Below are 13,868 nucleotides of genomic sequence, written 5' to 3' on the forward strand. Positions count from 1 at the left end.
CAAGTAAATTATAATTATGAAGAACATAATTATATGCCATTATCTAAATTGTACATGGTTCAGGCCTGTTTCAGAAAATGGGTTCCTTATGGGTCTTATTTATGGCGTACAGAAGTTGTATCTTCACCTTGATCAATAGTTAAGTTGGTGATTAATAAATGCTTAGCAGCAATTAGCCCAAAATTCCAAAGAACATATACAATACAACCTATGAAGAAGCAAGAGGCAGCCAGACATGTGTAATGTTGGGAGCACTGACTTTAGAGGTCAAAATATATAGCTTAGAAAAAAAAAACAGGCAGGGAGGCTTTGTAGATATTTGAGGCACGGAAGGAGGCATTGTCAGAAAATAAAAAGAGAACTTTTTTGCCACTTGGATGTGCAGGGAGGAAAGCGAGAAGTGGGAATTACTCTGCCGCAGTGATTGGAATGAACACTAAGTTCAAGAATAAAACCAATGTAACAGAGTCCAAACAAAGCGACACAATAGGCACACTCTGAAGAAATACAATTGGGTTTCCGAACTGGGCTCTGAGAACATGCTATGAGCTATGTGCTCCATCAAGAGGTAAATGCGACCGGCTCTTTACATTTGCAGAGAGCCCCATAAATTCTGCACAATGGGCTAAATTGATTCACAACATGACCTCCATAAAAGCAAAGCTGCCTCGAGGAAAAAAGCTTTCCCAAAACTTTGTAGAACTTAATGAAAATAACTACCTCCTTCCAAACAGATCAGGAGGTGGGTTGGGACAGCTCATTGTCTACAATGAATTTAATCCCAACCCCTAACACAGCAGAGATTTCAACTGACCCAAAGCTTTAGATAAACTGTTCTCAGACAGGAGGCATTGGCAATAACCTCCAACACTGTAGCTAATTTTGTAGCTTTTATTTCCACAAAGGCCACCTTTGGCTTTAAAATAAGAAGGTGGTGGCTACAGCCCAGAAAGGGAAAATTGATATTCTGCGGAGTTGGGGAGAGACTGTGATGCCAGGGAGAGCACAGATACAGACAAAAGAAAGGCTCCTTGTATATGCTATTGGTTGTTTCTTTCCTGTCAGAGAGATTTCTTTATTGTACCTCAGGTGGTAGAATAAGTGATATCGTGATTGACTGAAGAAATGTCAACTTATTTTTATTTTTTTATTTTTTTAATTTTTGTTCTTGGCATACTAATTAATTTCCCTCACCAAACACGCTCTCTTATGCTTCTTCCATGCTTATTAACACCTCCTCTACCAGTTCTTTTTTTTTTTTTTTTTTTTTTTTTTTTTTTTTTAGTGTCATGGCTCTGGTTAGGTTCTGTGACCCATTTGGTTTAATCAAGATTGTCTGTGTGACCCTTGCATTATAACTATGCACTGGAGCCTGGTGGGCTCATCAGTGGCCGCACAATGAGGCCAATGTCACCTCATTTTAAAGAGGATATTATTGTTTGCTGTTATTCGCTATATTGTTTGCTGTTATTCACCGCTCTGGCATAAAGTCTGGGGACTAAGGCCCAGGACCTGAAGAGACCACTCTTTGTGTGCTGGGAATTGGTCAACTTAGGTGCCCAGTTCAGATGGGAAGCTCAGAGTCTACTTGACAAATCTCTTCCTAACATTTAGTATCCAGTACTATCAAGAAATCACATGTAATTCTGCTATGATGTCCGTTCTAGCTAAATGGTAACCAGAAAATGCAATGATTAGTTACCATGGTTGATATTTTTTTTTAACTTTATGTTATATGGAAACTCTGTACATCTTGCTGTGGAACTGAACTGGCCCATGCTTAAGGGGGTGAAAGTCAGTGGGGCAGAAGGTGACGAGCCATGCTGTTCCTCTATTCACATTTGAATGTCTGAATGGATTCCCCACATTTTATTCTGTGATAACTACCTGCTAACACATCCCCGTCATATGACTGTGACCCTCTTAAACTAACCCTGCCATCTCTGCAGAGTGCTCTTCGTGCAGCGTCTGACTCTGCAACGATTCTGTTAGGGCCTTCCAATGATCCCAACCCTCTCTACTGTCCCAGCAAGCTAGTTTGAGTCATAACATCTTTATTAATAGGGGCCGACCTTCCCTACAAGGCTCACTTCTCGTGAGTCCTTACTGTAGATTTAGACTCCTTGAAACTTACAATGTGTTTGTTAGGCTTTAGCCCAGTGATGAGTCTTTGGTTGGCCTTTAAATCTTAGGCATTTTTTCTGACTCTTTCTTTTCTCCATGTGTTTCACATACATGTTTGTTTGTTTCCATGCCTTTTCTTCATTAAGCAGTGTAACTCTTTTTCCTCCCACTAGTCGGGTGGTGTTGTACCTTTAATGAACTGACTGACCCCGCTGAGGTTGTACACTTTTCTATTCTCAGCAAAAATCCCTGATGCAGATAAGAGGCGTTTATTCCACATGAACAAACAGTAAAAGGAATAAATAAAGCCATCTGTCTCTGGCATGATTCTCTTTTGCAAACACCTTTGCAGGAACACCCAGCAACAATAACTGACTAGATAGCTCTGAATCCTGTGGCCTCGTCAAATACACAGAAAATTAGCCATTACATCCTTCAACACAATACCAAGGTTGAGATGACTGAAAAATAGTTGCTATAATTTAAAATAATATCAATAGACGCATTGTGTTTGGCGTCCTTTATTCCTCACATAAGCACTGATGTCATAGGTAAATGCAGGTTCAGATGAGATACCTTGCCTAGAGTCCCACATCCTGCGTCCACCCTAAGGCTCAGAAAACCCATGTTCTTTCCACTGCTCGTCAGCCAGATGGAAAGTTGTGTGTGATGGGGAAACACAGTATAAACAACTTCACACGTCATGCCATCTCCTTCAGGATCTTCACACTACATAACTCAGACTGATTTCATAAAGTTGGAAAGGAGGAAAATAGTGCAAATGTACACAAAGAGCCAAGGTCAGTTATGAGAGAAACTCGAATTAACCAAGTTTATTTGAGGCCTGTGAGCCGCTGCTCTTTAGTGTTTAAGGAAACCACCAATGGTGCCAATAATTATGATTTTACTTCTTCATATCTTGTCAATGCCTGTATAAATGTAATAATGGCGCTCAGAAAAGATACACACACCCTAATACCTGAGATTAATGTCGTCTTGTATGACAACAAACAAGCAAACAAAAACAAAAACTGGAACTGTGTGTTTAAATTAAAGATGGAGGGATAAAGAGATAATCCATAATTATGTTTGCAAGCACCAAATCCAATCACAAGCAGGGGAATGTTCAGACAGACAGCAGAGGAGGGTGACAGCCTCAAGACACAGAGCACTTAAAGCCACTCAAAGCAAGAAGAGTCCACAAGAGCCTACAGAGAGATCCCCCAGATCACCCGGCTCTGCTGACAATGTTTTTATCAGTAACTGTAGGACAATAAGTTTCTACAGTTTTAAATGGACAAATTGTCCAGACCAGGAAGTGCATCCTTTTAGTCCCTGTACTTGGGAGGTAGAGACAGGAGGACAAGGAAGCCCTGGCTTCCTAGTTAGTTTAAAGACAGACTTGACTAGTTGAGAACCTTACATTAGAAACTTTTAAAAAATGAAATAGACATAAGTAGTTCATAGAAATGGACTATGGCAGCCATAAGAAACTAAAGCTCCTAAGTATTAAAATGAATGAATCATGAATAATACCCTGAAAATGTCAATGATGTGCCTTATCTTTTTCACAGAGGAAGAAAGAGGCAGGAGCCATCTCCCGTCTGCAGTACCTTGAAGGGTTAAACTGACCTTGGGAAACAGAACACTATGACCTCTTGGGCTTTTTAACTCAAAGAACAGATGATTTTATAGCAACACTTTTCTTCCTGCCCATTTCGATTGCCACTATTACAAGACTGGCTGTGTTAAAATGCTAGGGCTGATAAAATAAATGAGAACTAATAAAACAGTGAAGTGTTCCACTTTCAAGCCAGTGAACCAAAGCAACAGTTTAGAATTCATGCTGCAGCTCCGGTAGCTGGACAGTGGGATGTAGCTGAGGCCCCGTACTGCTGATGGGTTTGAGATTGTGCTAAGTGCTCAGCAATAACACGATACTCTTAACTGTCCTCAGGCTCGGTGGGATGGCTTGACTGGGCGTATCACCTTCAATAAGACCGATGGCTTGAGAAAGGACTTTGACCTGGACATTATCAGTCTCAAAGAGGAAGGAACTGAGAAGGTAACTTCCTTGATGATAAATAAATTAACCAATGGACTCACTAAAAGGGCACCGTTCCTGCATTTTAGCAAAATGGCAACAGACAAGTAGGAGAATGATAAAATGACTTTCTTACCATATTCCTAAACACCTGGCATTCTAGATCATTCTCTCACATTAGAAGGTAGTCATGGATGGGGTAGAATCTCAAATTACACGTGGAACTAATAGCACTAGCTAATGTTTATCAACTTGTTATAGCTACTTCTTGGTCTATAAAGCAAATATGCATTGTTGCCTACATAACCGTATGCACTGGCTTACGTAGGCCCATTTCTTAGAGATTTTACAAAGTTGAGTTCATACTTGGAACTGTGGAATTGCAGCTGGTTTATCTGCTACAAAGCATCCAAGGGTTACTTGGAAATTAATTTTAGCTGAACTCTATTTTGAGATTGGTGACAGAGGGATGAGATAAAATAGTATAGAAAAGGCTTGCTGGAACAAATTAACATTGCATCCTTAATTTAAGACAAATGCTACAAATTTTAATTTTAATGCTGAATTCTCATTTTGGGATTATGTTAGTTGGAAGTCTCAATTTCAAAGTGAAGTTTTATTTTACTGCTTATTTCAACTAACACAAATGTAAACTGTTAAGCAATGATGATAAAATAATTTTGCTGCTCAATATATTTTATGATTTCAAGTTAATATTTATGTGCACAAGTTGCAATCAGCACTCAAAGCCTAAAGAAAAAGAAGTTCTGAAGGCCCAAAGCAATCACCTGGGCATCGAAACTCCATAGACCAACACATTCTTATATGACAATGACTAACACACAAAACGTGGTATTCAATTATTCAATATAAAAGAGAACTTTGAAACAGGTAATTGCTTGCCTAGTTTCAAATAGTTGGGTTTATTTTTAAATCAAGGTAAGGCCTCCCTATCTGTTCTATTGTTTTCATTTACTGGGACAGGTTTTTCTCCCGTGGCAGATTATCACTGCCCTCTTCTCTCACACCATCCCAAGCACCATTAACTGAAGCAAAGATTAATCAGTCTAGATCCTCTAGAAGGCCGTCACTGTTGTTGATATGTTTGAGAAAAACAATTAGCCCACAGCTCTGAGAAAACACATGCATGTGGATTTCCTATCTCAAAAATGCTGCTTACTCCCTGCTTAGAGTTTCACTCTATTGAGTTCCTCGGCTGATTTAACAGAGCACAAAACATACACCTGCCCTCTGTGACGGCATATGAGATTTGGGCCAGAGGGAACGAAAGAGAATGCCCATTATAACCACAAAGCTTATGGCTACATAAAAGAATCTGTCTGTTTCTCTACACATGCTTTGCCCCACCCCCACCCCTTTCTGGCTCCTCTTTGTGTGTAGAACAGAAGTAAAGTTGCTAAGGAAGTCTCTTTTCTGGCCCAGATAGGTGATGAACTAGTAGTTGTGATTTCTTCACAGCTACTAATATACAAAGTGATATTATGCACGTTGTAGTGGTGTTGGTTTTTTTTTTCCCCTATCAAAAGCCAAATGAAATTAGGTGAAAATATTTTCTGTTTCTTATCTCTTCAATGTTTGCAACAGCTTTTTCCTTCAGGTAACTTGGGCTCAGTTCCTGAGATTGCTGGTTGAGCCTTGAAGGCAGTGGGAAAAGCTAACACATGTCTCTCGGGATCCAAGGGAAGACATGCCTATACTTTTCCATGCCAGCTTCTGGGGCTCATAGGCAAACCATTACCAAAAGTCCATCACTTGCACCCAATTGTCTACTGTCTGCAAAGTCATTGTCAAAGGATACACCATTCAGCAGGTTTCTCTGTATAGCTTAGGAAGTGCATATATGTATGTGTGTGCATGCACACATGCATGTGTGTGCGTGCATGTGCGTGCGCGTGCATGCACATGCGTGTGTGTGTGTGTGTGTGTGCATGCGTGTGCATGTGTGCGTGTGTGCTGAACGACTGATTTTTATTGTGAATTCCTTCAACAGCTCTTTTAAAGCATGGTGAATATCCTTTAACCCTGCAGCACACCTGTAAACATTCAAAAGTGCTTTAATTTACTTTCTGCTCTGTGAAAGGAGCATGGGACTCTCCTTTCTTTGGTACCCAGCCTTCATTTGCATTTCCTTGCTGTACCTATTGTTGGCCTTTATATGAATTAAAATGCAAAAATCCCCAAATAACAGGTGAGGAGTGTATTGAAGACTATATACTTCATGGGTTCCATGCTGCATTTTAATTAAGTGTGTTTTTTTTATTTTTCCTTCTGAAACCCAAGGCTGCTGGTGAAGTGTCTAAGCACTTGTATAAAGTGTGGAAGAAGGTTTGTACCCTGATAACAATTGCAGGACACTTGGGTGGGGTGGCTTCACTCCGCCAGTCTCACAAGACCAGTAGCTTAGCAGCTGCATGCAGATTAGGAGGTGAGACTCCACAGAAAGGGGGGGGCGGGTGCAGGGAGAGAGAGTGTGCCCACTCTCAGCATTATCAGGAGTTGAAAGTAGGCATTCGATGGGTTACTGAACAATGAGTAGGTAAACAATCATGCCTGGATTAGTTTTTTGCCATCGGGCAGGATCAGTGAAGTCAACGAAGACTTCAAGGAAGTAACAGTGATTAACACAGCCAGAGACTCAGTTCTAGATCTTTACAAACCACTAAACTAGTTATCCTAAGGGGAATGAAAACAGGTTTGATCCATCAGGCTAGTCAGATAGGCTTGGGCCTTTGAAGGCAAAGGCACCTCCTTCAATGTCACCACTGGGAAATCTGGGCCATTTTTCCGAAACTCCCCTTGCTTGTGAGCTGTCTTTGTTTTGTCAGAGCATGCGGTCTTGAAATTTATCTTAGAACTAATTTCCAGAGGACAAATCCTCAGAAAGCTTTTGAAGGGAAATGAGATTATTTTGTGAATTTTAGCACCCACTATTTCATAGTTTATTGTACAGGACCCTGTTGCCAGTGACTTTGCATAGATATACATAAACAGATGTTTCACACCGGAAAGATTTGCTTGAAGAAAATGCCCCAGCGACAGGGAAAGGCTTGCGTTGTCTGGTTCTTTCTCCTCGCTCCTACCTCTCTCCTTTTTCCTCTCTCACTCCATTTAAAATCAGTTGCTAAAATTTCTTTTGACTGACGGATGGACTTTAAATTACTTTAGGTTGTTCTACGTGAGCGGTTTGTCAGGCTCACGTCGTCCGCCGTCTGTGACTGGCTAGGTCACAGAAAGCGTGAGCACTTTCTGATAGCAGCCAAAAAATGTCATCATCCCCTGGTAGAACTCGGTAAATTAGCTCAGAAAGGTCCTTCTTTTAAGCATTAAAAGCTATGATCTAAATACGCTGTTTTATTGATGAGCCAGGTTGCCAAAGGCCCACAGGAGATGAACTAGTTACCTCACTTTCCGGACGCCGCTCTGAAAGCAGCTTATTGCTTGAGCTTGAGACGCCCCCCCCCCCCCCCAGGCTATTAATGCGATGCTGAATTAATTCAAACTAAGTGCTCTAGAGGGTAGAGTCCAGGTTCTGAAGTTAGGCTCAAGGGAGACGGGCAGTCATCCAGGCGGCACTACACTGTAACACACACATCCACATCCTAAGGATCTACCATCTGGGCCTCGCTAGTCCGTGCCTTTCTTCCTCATCCTCTCCGCTCGTTGCTTGCATCATCAGCTGAGTAGGCCATGGTTCATGTACTGTTCTCAGTAATGGGCTCTGAAGCCCCAGGGGCTCACTCAAACCCAAGTAAGATGCACTTCCCCAAGAAGATTCTGTCTGTTCGCTCCAGCATAGTCACAGCCCAAAGGTCTCAGAGCCAGGACTTTATGTAAACTACCAGATAGCTCACCTGAAATTCTTTGCAAGACAGGGAGAGAGTCATCTTTTCCAAGGTGCCCCTGCGTTGAGGAGGCTCAAGGTACAGGAAACAGAAACGCCTTTGGTTTTGTCTCCCGTGCATACCTCGTCATTTCATTCAGCCATTTTAGACTCTGTGTTCCCATGACTCCAAGTTTGGAAAACAGATCCTAATGTCTCTCTTAAATGCCTCGTTTTGTCACTTTTTTGAAAGTGGGGTCAATATTCCCAGGCCATTCATTCACACACACTTCCCAGATACCAAATGGCTGCTTCTTCATGCCAATTTAGACAACGAGCAGAGGCAGGCAGCCAGAAATGTGTGTTCCTCCCCACACGTAAGAGATCCACATCCATCACTTCTCAGCGGGGAAGTACTCCTTTCGGCTTTGGCTTCACACTCTGAAAAGTGAAGTTCTGCCTCCTACAGGCACTTGTCCTTGGCTGCAGAGAGGACCATAGGGCCAACATCTGGGCATCTGGTTAACTGCACTGCCGTGTCCAGCAAGCATGCATCAGCACATCACAGAGTCCCACCTGATCAGAGACATTGGATTGCTGACAAACTGTCCATTTATTTCAATTACAAAGTAAAGCCAGTGCAACAGCCTGCCCTTTCCTTGATTTTCATACTGGTTGTGTCTTTTATTTAATGACTTCTGCAGTGCTGCTGGCAGGAAGATCATCTCCTTCCCCTGGTTTTACGATGGAAGAGCTGTGCTCTCGGGACTTTGAGAGGCAGTTGAAGCAAGGCAGCAGCAATAGTCTGTCAGCACTTTGCTGACCACTCCACTTCTCCTGAGAACAAGAAGAGCCAGAGACAAAGCAGGAAAGGATATTTGTCTAAACATTTAAGTTTCATTTATAAAAAAAAGAATATTACAGCAACATTCAATAATGCCATGTTTTAAGATGAAAAACACTTAAATGCATATGTAACATTAATGAGAATAAGAGTTTTTAAACAAGATTTTAAAAGTGGCTGATGTCACAAGCATATTCTCTAACAATTAGTTAAAAGCTAAGTTCTGTTCTTCTCAGTGCCTATGTCAGCATGGATTTGAAATTATACCAAGAGCCCACCTTATATACAGCTTTCTTATACAGTACAACCTAGAGTATAGCTTTAGATAAACATAAATATACCAGCACATTTACCTTGATGCGAGTTTCCTAGAAGCCAAGATGCTGCCTCAAAAGCCTTGGAGGAGAGAAGGTTCAAAGAATGTATCCAAGTCCCCAAGAACAGAGGCTCTCCCATCAACAGATAGACTCGACACTACATCCCAAGAAGCCATGAACGTTCTGAAGAGCTAGCTCCCAAGGGTGCTAATATCCTTTCTGTAGACAGTTGCTACACCCAGTCCTCCAGCCACTTCCATTAGTCTCTTCATTTCTCCAACAAACTAACCCTGATTAGCATGGACAAAGCTGAACCCGTTTCCACTTTTGTGTGAATGTGCTCTAGGGTCTTAGAATTTCCTCAAAGAATTTATGTCTCTAAAAAGATACCTGCCAAACTAATGTTGCTAAAATTAGGGAGGCGATCAAAGCAATGAAAGCAAAGATGGAAGGCACCTATCCTCTCAAATGGGGTAAAATGCTTCATTGTAAAACGATAACAGCAAAAGGGGATAGAGTGATGGCTCAGTACCTCAGCGCACTCACTAGTCTTCCGGGACACTGGAATTCTGTTCACAGCATCCACGTCAAAATGCTCACAGCTTGAAGAGGCTCCCTCTTCTGTCCCCAGCAGGCACCCTCTCCCTCACACAGCGCACATTCCTAGAGACACATGTACAAACAAAATAAAAAACACATCTTTAAAAATAATTTTTAAAGCCTTTTCCCCTCCATTTTCCTGGTGATAAAACTGGAGTACAGGGGGGGCCTAGACCATTGTCCAAAGGTCACATAGCGGGTAAACTGCAAAGTTAAGTTATAAATAAAAGTCTGTCTGCACAGCCCGAGCCAAATGTCATCCTGTGGAGGGAAGCCTGTTTTCATACCAAGGGAAGACATTTAAGTATCAATCACAGATCTCCCCTACCCATGTGAACTTGTACAAACCTAGAGTCATACATGCCCCTCGTTTTCATAGCTCGTTTCTTTTAAGGTTTTCTAAATTAAAATTTTTTAAAAAATCATTAGTAATTCCAAATTATTTCATGAGGTGAGATTGAAGAAATTGCTGTGAAAGTCATTTACATGTCTTGTATTATTATTTGTACAGCTCCTCCCACGTTACAAACACTTCTGCTTCTTCCATCTCACTTGGCCTTCTCACCATCCCTGTCGGGTAGAGAGAAGAGACTCAGAAAGGTTGACATCCTGTTTAAGGTCACACAGCCACTGTCTGGCTATTTCCATCTGGCTTTGCCCTTGTCCCGTGGCTGATAGTGAATGGGTAAAGGGCTGGGCCAAACTAATCAATTTCCAAAGCTCTTTCCTGGGTCATCTCAGATGCTAAACACATCATTGTATGGGTTGAGTATTATCCCTTACTCAAGACCTGCTTGAGAACAAAAGAGTCCTGATTTGATTCTTAATCCTGAGATAGTTTCACGGGCAAGGTAAGGTATCTAGAGATGAGACTAAATCCTAACTAGAAATTTGATTATATTTCATATATTGTTTTTTTTTAATTGAAAACTTAATTTTCAATTTGTATTAATTCTTTGATTTATCATACAAAATATTGGGTTTCATTGTACCCTTTTCTTAAATGTACACAAGTGTGCTATGTTCACATCTCCCACTGTCTTTTCTTCCCTCCCACTGCTTCCTCGTCTTTCCCCAAATCATCTCTGCTTTCATGTCATGTACATGTGCAACACTTCATACATACCTCACACAGACAACTGGAAGGTGGCTTATTCAGTGTTTTTCTGTGCCTCTGTTTTGACTCTGACACATTTCCTGCGGTCAAGTGATTCTGGACAACTTTGAACTTGGGCATCAGGAATGATCATCATGTATTTTGGAGGACCTAACACATTAGCAGTGGCCTGGATACTGGAGAAATTGGAGGCCATGCTTTTTTTTTTAAGGGTCATGGGGTCTATTGAATGCTATTGACAACAGAAGTTCCCTAGTTGAAGAGTTCATGGTCAAGTGGGCACAAAAGACAGACAGGCAAATAATAATTATAAAAGACACAAGGTGCTTGGGCAGAGGTGTGCACTGGGCCCTACAGGGATGCATAATAGGGACCCCTTGGCTGCACTGGCCCCTCAGTGAGGATGGGCCAACTTCTCATCTATGTTGTTTCTCTCATCTGTTTTTTCCAGTTACATGTCTCCTCACCACGCACCCTGTTCTTTCCATCCCAGTAATCACACATTTTAAAGACATATGTTAATACGTTGGTGGCATGGTGTTTGATGTCAGAAGAATATAACAAGAGCAGAGGTCTTTTTGTCTGTTGCTATGTAACATGTCCTCCAATTTCTGCAGCTGTACTTGATATACACGTGGAAGTAGGTGTTCAACCAATATACGATAAAGGGAAAATATGATAGTCATTTACTCCTAATTTTTTAATTTGAAAAAGAACACTGACCTTAATAATTAAAAGAGAAAATTCCAAGCCATTGTGATGACACACGTCTTTAATCCCAGCACTCAGGAAGCAGAGGCAGGCAGATCTTTGAGTTCAAGGCCAGCCTGGTCTACAAAGCAAGTTCCAGCCAGATTTACACAAAGAAACCCTGTCTCAAATAAACCAAATCTCTATTAAATTAATTAAAAAATGAAAGGCCTCCTGCACCTGCCTTAAACAGTTCAGATCTCTCTGGATTGAGCTTTTCTACCTTTATCCTTCTATTCCATCACTCTACTATACCAGTTAGGCTCTGCTGTGATGTCCTGGTGGTCCAGGGTATAAGTGTTGCTTCCCATTCCTGGTGTAGTGGGCCCTCTGTCTAACGTCAGTGCTGTGCGAGCAGCTGGCAGCCTCTTACATCCTGTGTTCTGTGCAGATTGGGATTTGGAACTCCAACAGTGGGCTGAACATGACGGATGGCAACAGAGACAGGTCCAACAATATCACTGATTCGCTGGCCAACCGAACACTCATTGTCACCACTATTCTGGTAAGCTGTGAAGTTCTGGTCTTTTATCCGCACTCCCACGTAGACCTAAAAGGATCCTTTCACTGTCTTTTCCAGGCTGCCAGTTCTGTCTGCATATGTCTTTTTTTTTTTTTAACTAAAAGCATACATTTGTGCACGCTTAAAGGAATAAAATGTAAGTGCTTGAAATTTCTCTGCAGATTCGTCATCTTACCAGAATCTCAGCTCCATTCTTTTCTGTCTCTGCCCCCACCAAGGGCTCTTTCTTATTCTCTGCATCCTGAATCATTGGCTAGTTTGAAGCAGGAGGAAACTATAGCAAAAGACCAGGGAAGGGAGATGAGAAACGAGGAGCTAGAGAGGTTATTTTCTGTGACCTCTCTGTACTGTCAGTCAACAGTTTTGTTCCTGTCTTTCCCTAACCATATTTCCTACATTTTCAGTTGCCCTACCTACGCCCAGATTCCAGCTTCACTGGCCTGTGGCAACACTCTCACCACCTCTTTGTGTCTGCCCTGGACCTTCCTAATATCCAGGAAAAATAGGTCCCCAAATGACACATTGTAGTTCCATTCTTAATTTCTTCTCCATTGGCTCCTCTCTTTGTTCATATCTCTGGAAATAACCTTTGCATTAACTGGTCTCCAAAGACCTGTGTCGCATTGCAGTTCTGATCTCACGTCCAGCTAGCTACTCTAAACAAGCCAGCCGTCTTTCTCCTTCATTTTCCATTGGCGCTAGGTAGGCACAATCCACTCCGAGCTCTGCATTTGAAGGCATGCTTTGCTTTATTTCATGCAGTCCATAGTATTAGGGCTATTTATCTTAAAAGTCGCCTTGTGAGACTTGTTTATGCAAAGTAAACGTGCTTTTTTTTTTTTAATTTTGTGATTTCTTCTGCCCTCACTTTTGTTGCCACTACCTTATGGAAACAGCAGTTTTTTTGTGGGGAGGTGGCTTTATATTTCACTTTTGAAAAGGTTCAGTGTGTAGTGCTGGCTGGCCTGGAACTGCCATATGTCGACCAGGTTGGCCTCAAACTCACAGAGCTGCCACTCCAGTACCAGGATTAAAAGTACATACTGTCGCTGTAGGAAACAGTTTCTATTGCATTTGCATCCCCCAGCTGTCACTTTACTTGATGAGAAACCTAAACACACAGAGCATCTCACAGGCAGAGTATTATAATTGTATAAAACAAAACAAACTTCCATTTACTCAAGTGAGAATGAGTAAGCGCACAGATGCATGGTAGGAAGACCGCCATCACCCACATCATAAGGGTACCCGTATCAGTCAGCATCTAAGGGAAGCACTGTCAGATTCGAGGTCCAAGGTGACTTCAAATAAGACCATAGGACTGATGAAAGAAGAAACTCTGGAAACAGCCAGCCAGTATTCGGACAAAGTAAGACTGAAATTGGAATAAAGTAAAGATTAAGAATCAGAATATTTAGTGTACATCCTGTATGCATGATTTTTTTTTTACTGCAAGGATTATATTTGCTGGTCTTCATTTCTCTTTTATAAGTAGACAGTGTTAGGTCAAAGCATAAGGCAAATGGACTGCTACAAAGGAAGCCTGGATGTGGTCATGCCTGGAGGAGGCATGTGGGACCCGAGTGTCCTCTGAGACTTTGCATCTTCTCAGATTGAAATTTTGAACATAACTGTGTCTCCATCACACCATTCACTAATCCCCTCCTTACAACAGTGTAAGCAAAAGCTCCCATCCAAAGAGGCAGGA

At 41.7% G+C, this 13,868-nt stretch overlaps 1 protein-coding gene across 7 annotated transcripts in view; it reads left to right on the forward strand.

Moving 5' to 3' along the window:
- GRIK1 (glutamate ionotropic receptor kainate type subunit 1) overlaps window positions 1-13,868 on the forward strand; it is a 363,547-nt gene that overhangs the window by 298,590 nt on the left and 51,089 nt on the right. For 4 of the 7 annotated variants that reach the window (XM_084800831.1, XM_084800829.1, XM_084800825.1 and 1 more), the window contains exons 8-10: window positions 4,082-4,189; window positions 6,470-6,514; window positions 12,029-12,142. In XM_084800831.1, coding sequence (XP_084656957.1) covers window positions 4,082-4,189; window positions 6,470-6,514; window positions 12,029-12,142 — 267 coding nt within the window. The remainder of the gene's footprint in view (window positions 1-4,081; window positions 4,190-6,469; window positions 6,515-12,028; window positions 12,143-13,868) is intronic. The other 3 variants (XM_084800830.1, XM_084800826.1, XM_084800828.1) reach the window with 1 other exon arrangement.

The sequence above is a fragment of the Acomys minous genome, assembly GCF_964271855.1.
Source record: "Acomys minous genome assembly, chromosome: 11".
Lineage (NCBI taxonomy): Eukaryota > Metazoa > Chordata > Mammalia > Rodentia > Muridae > Acomys > Acomys minous.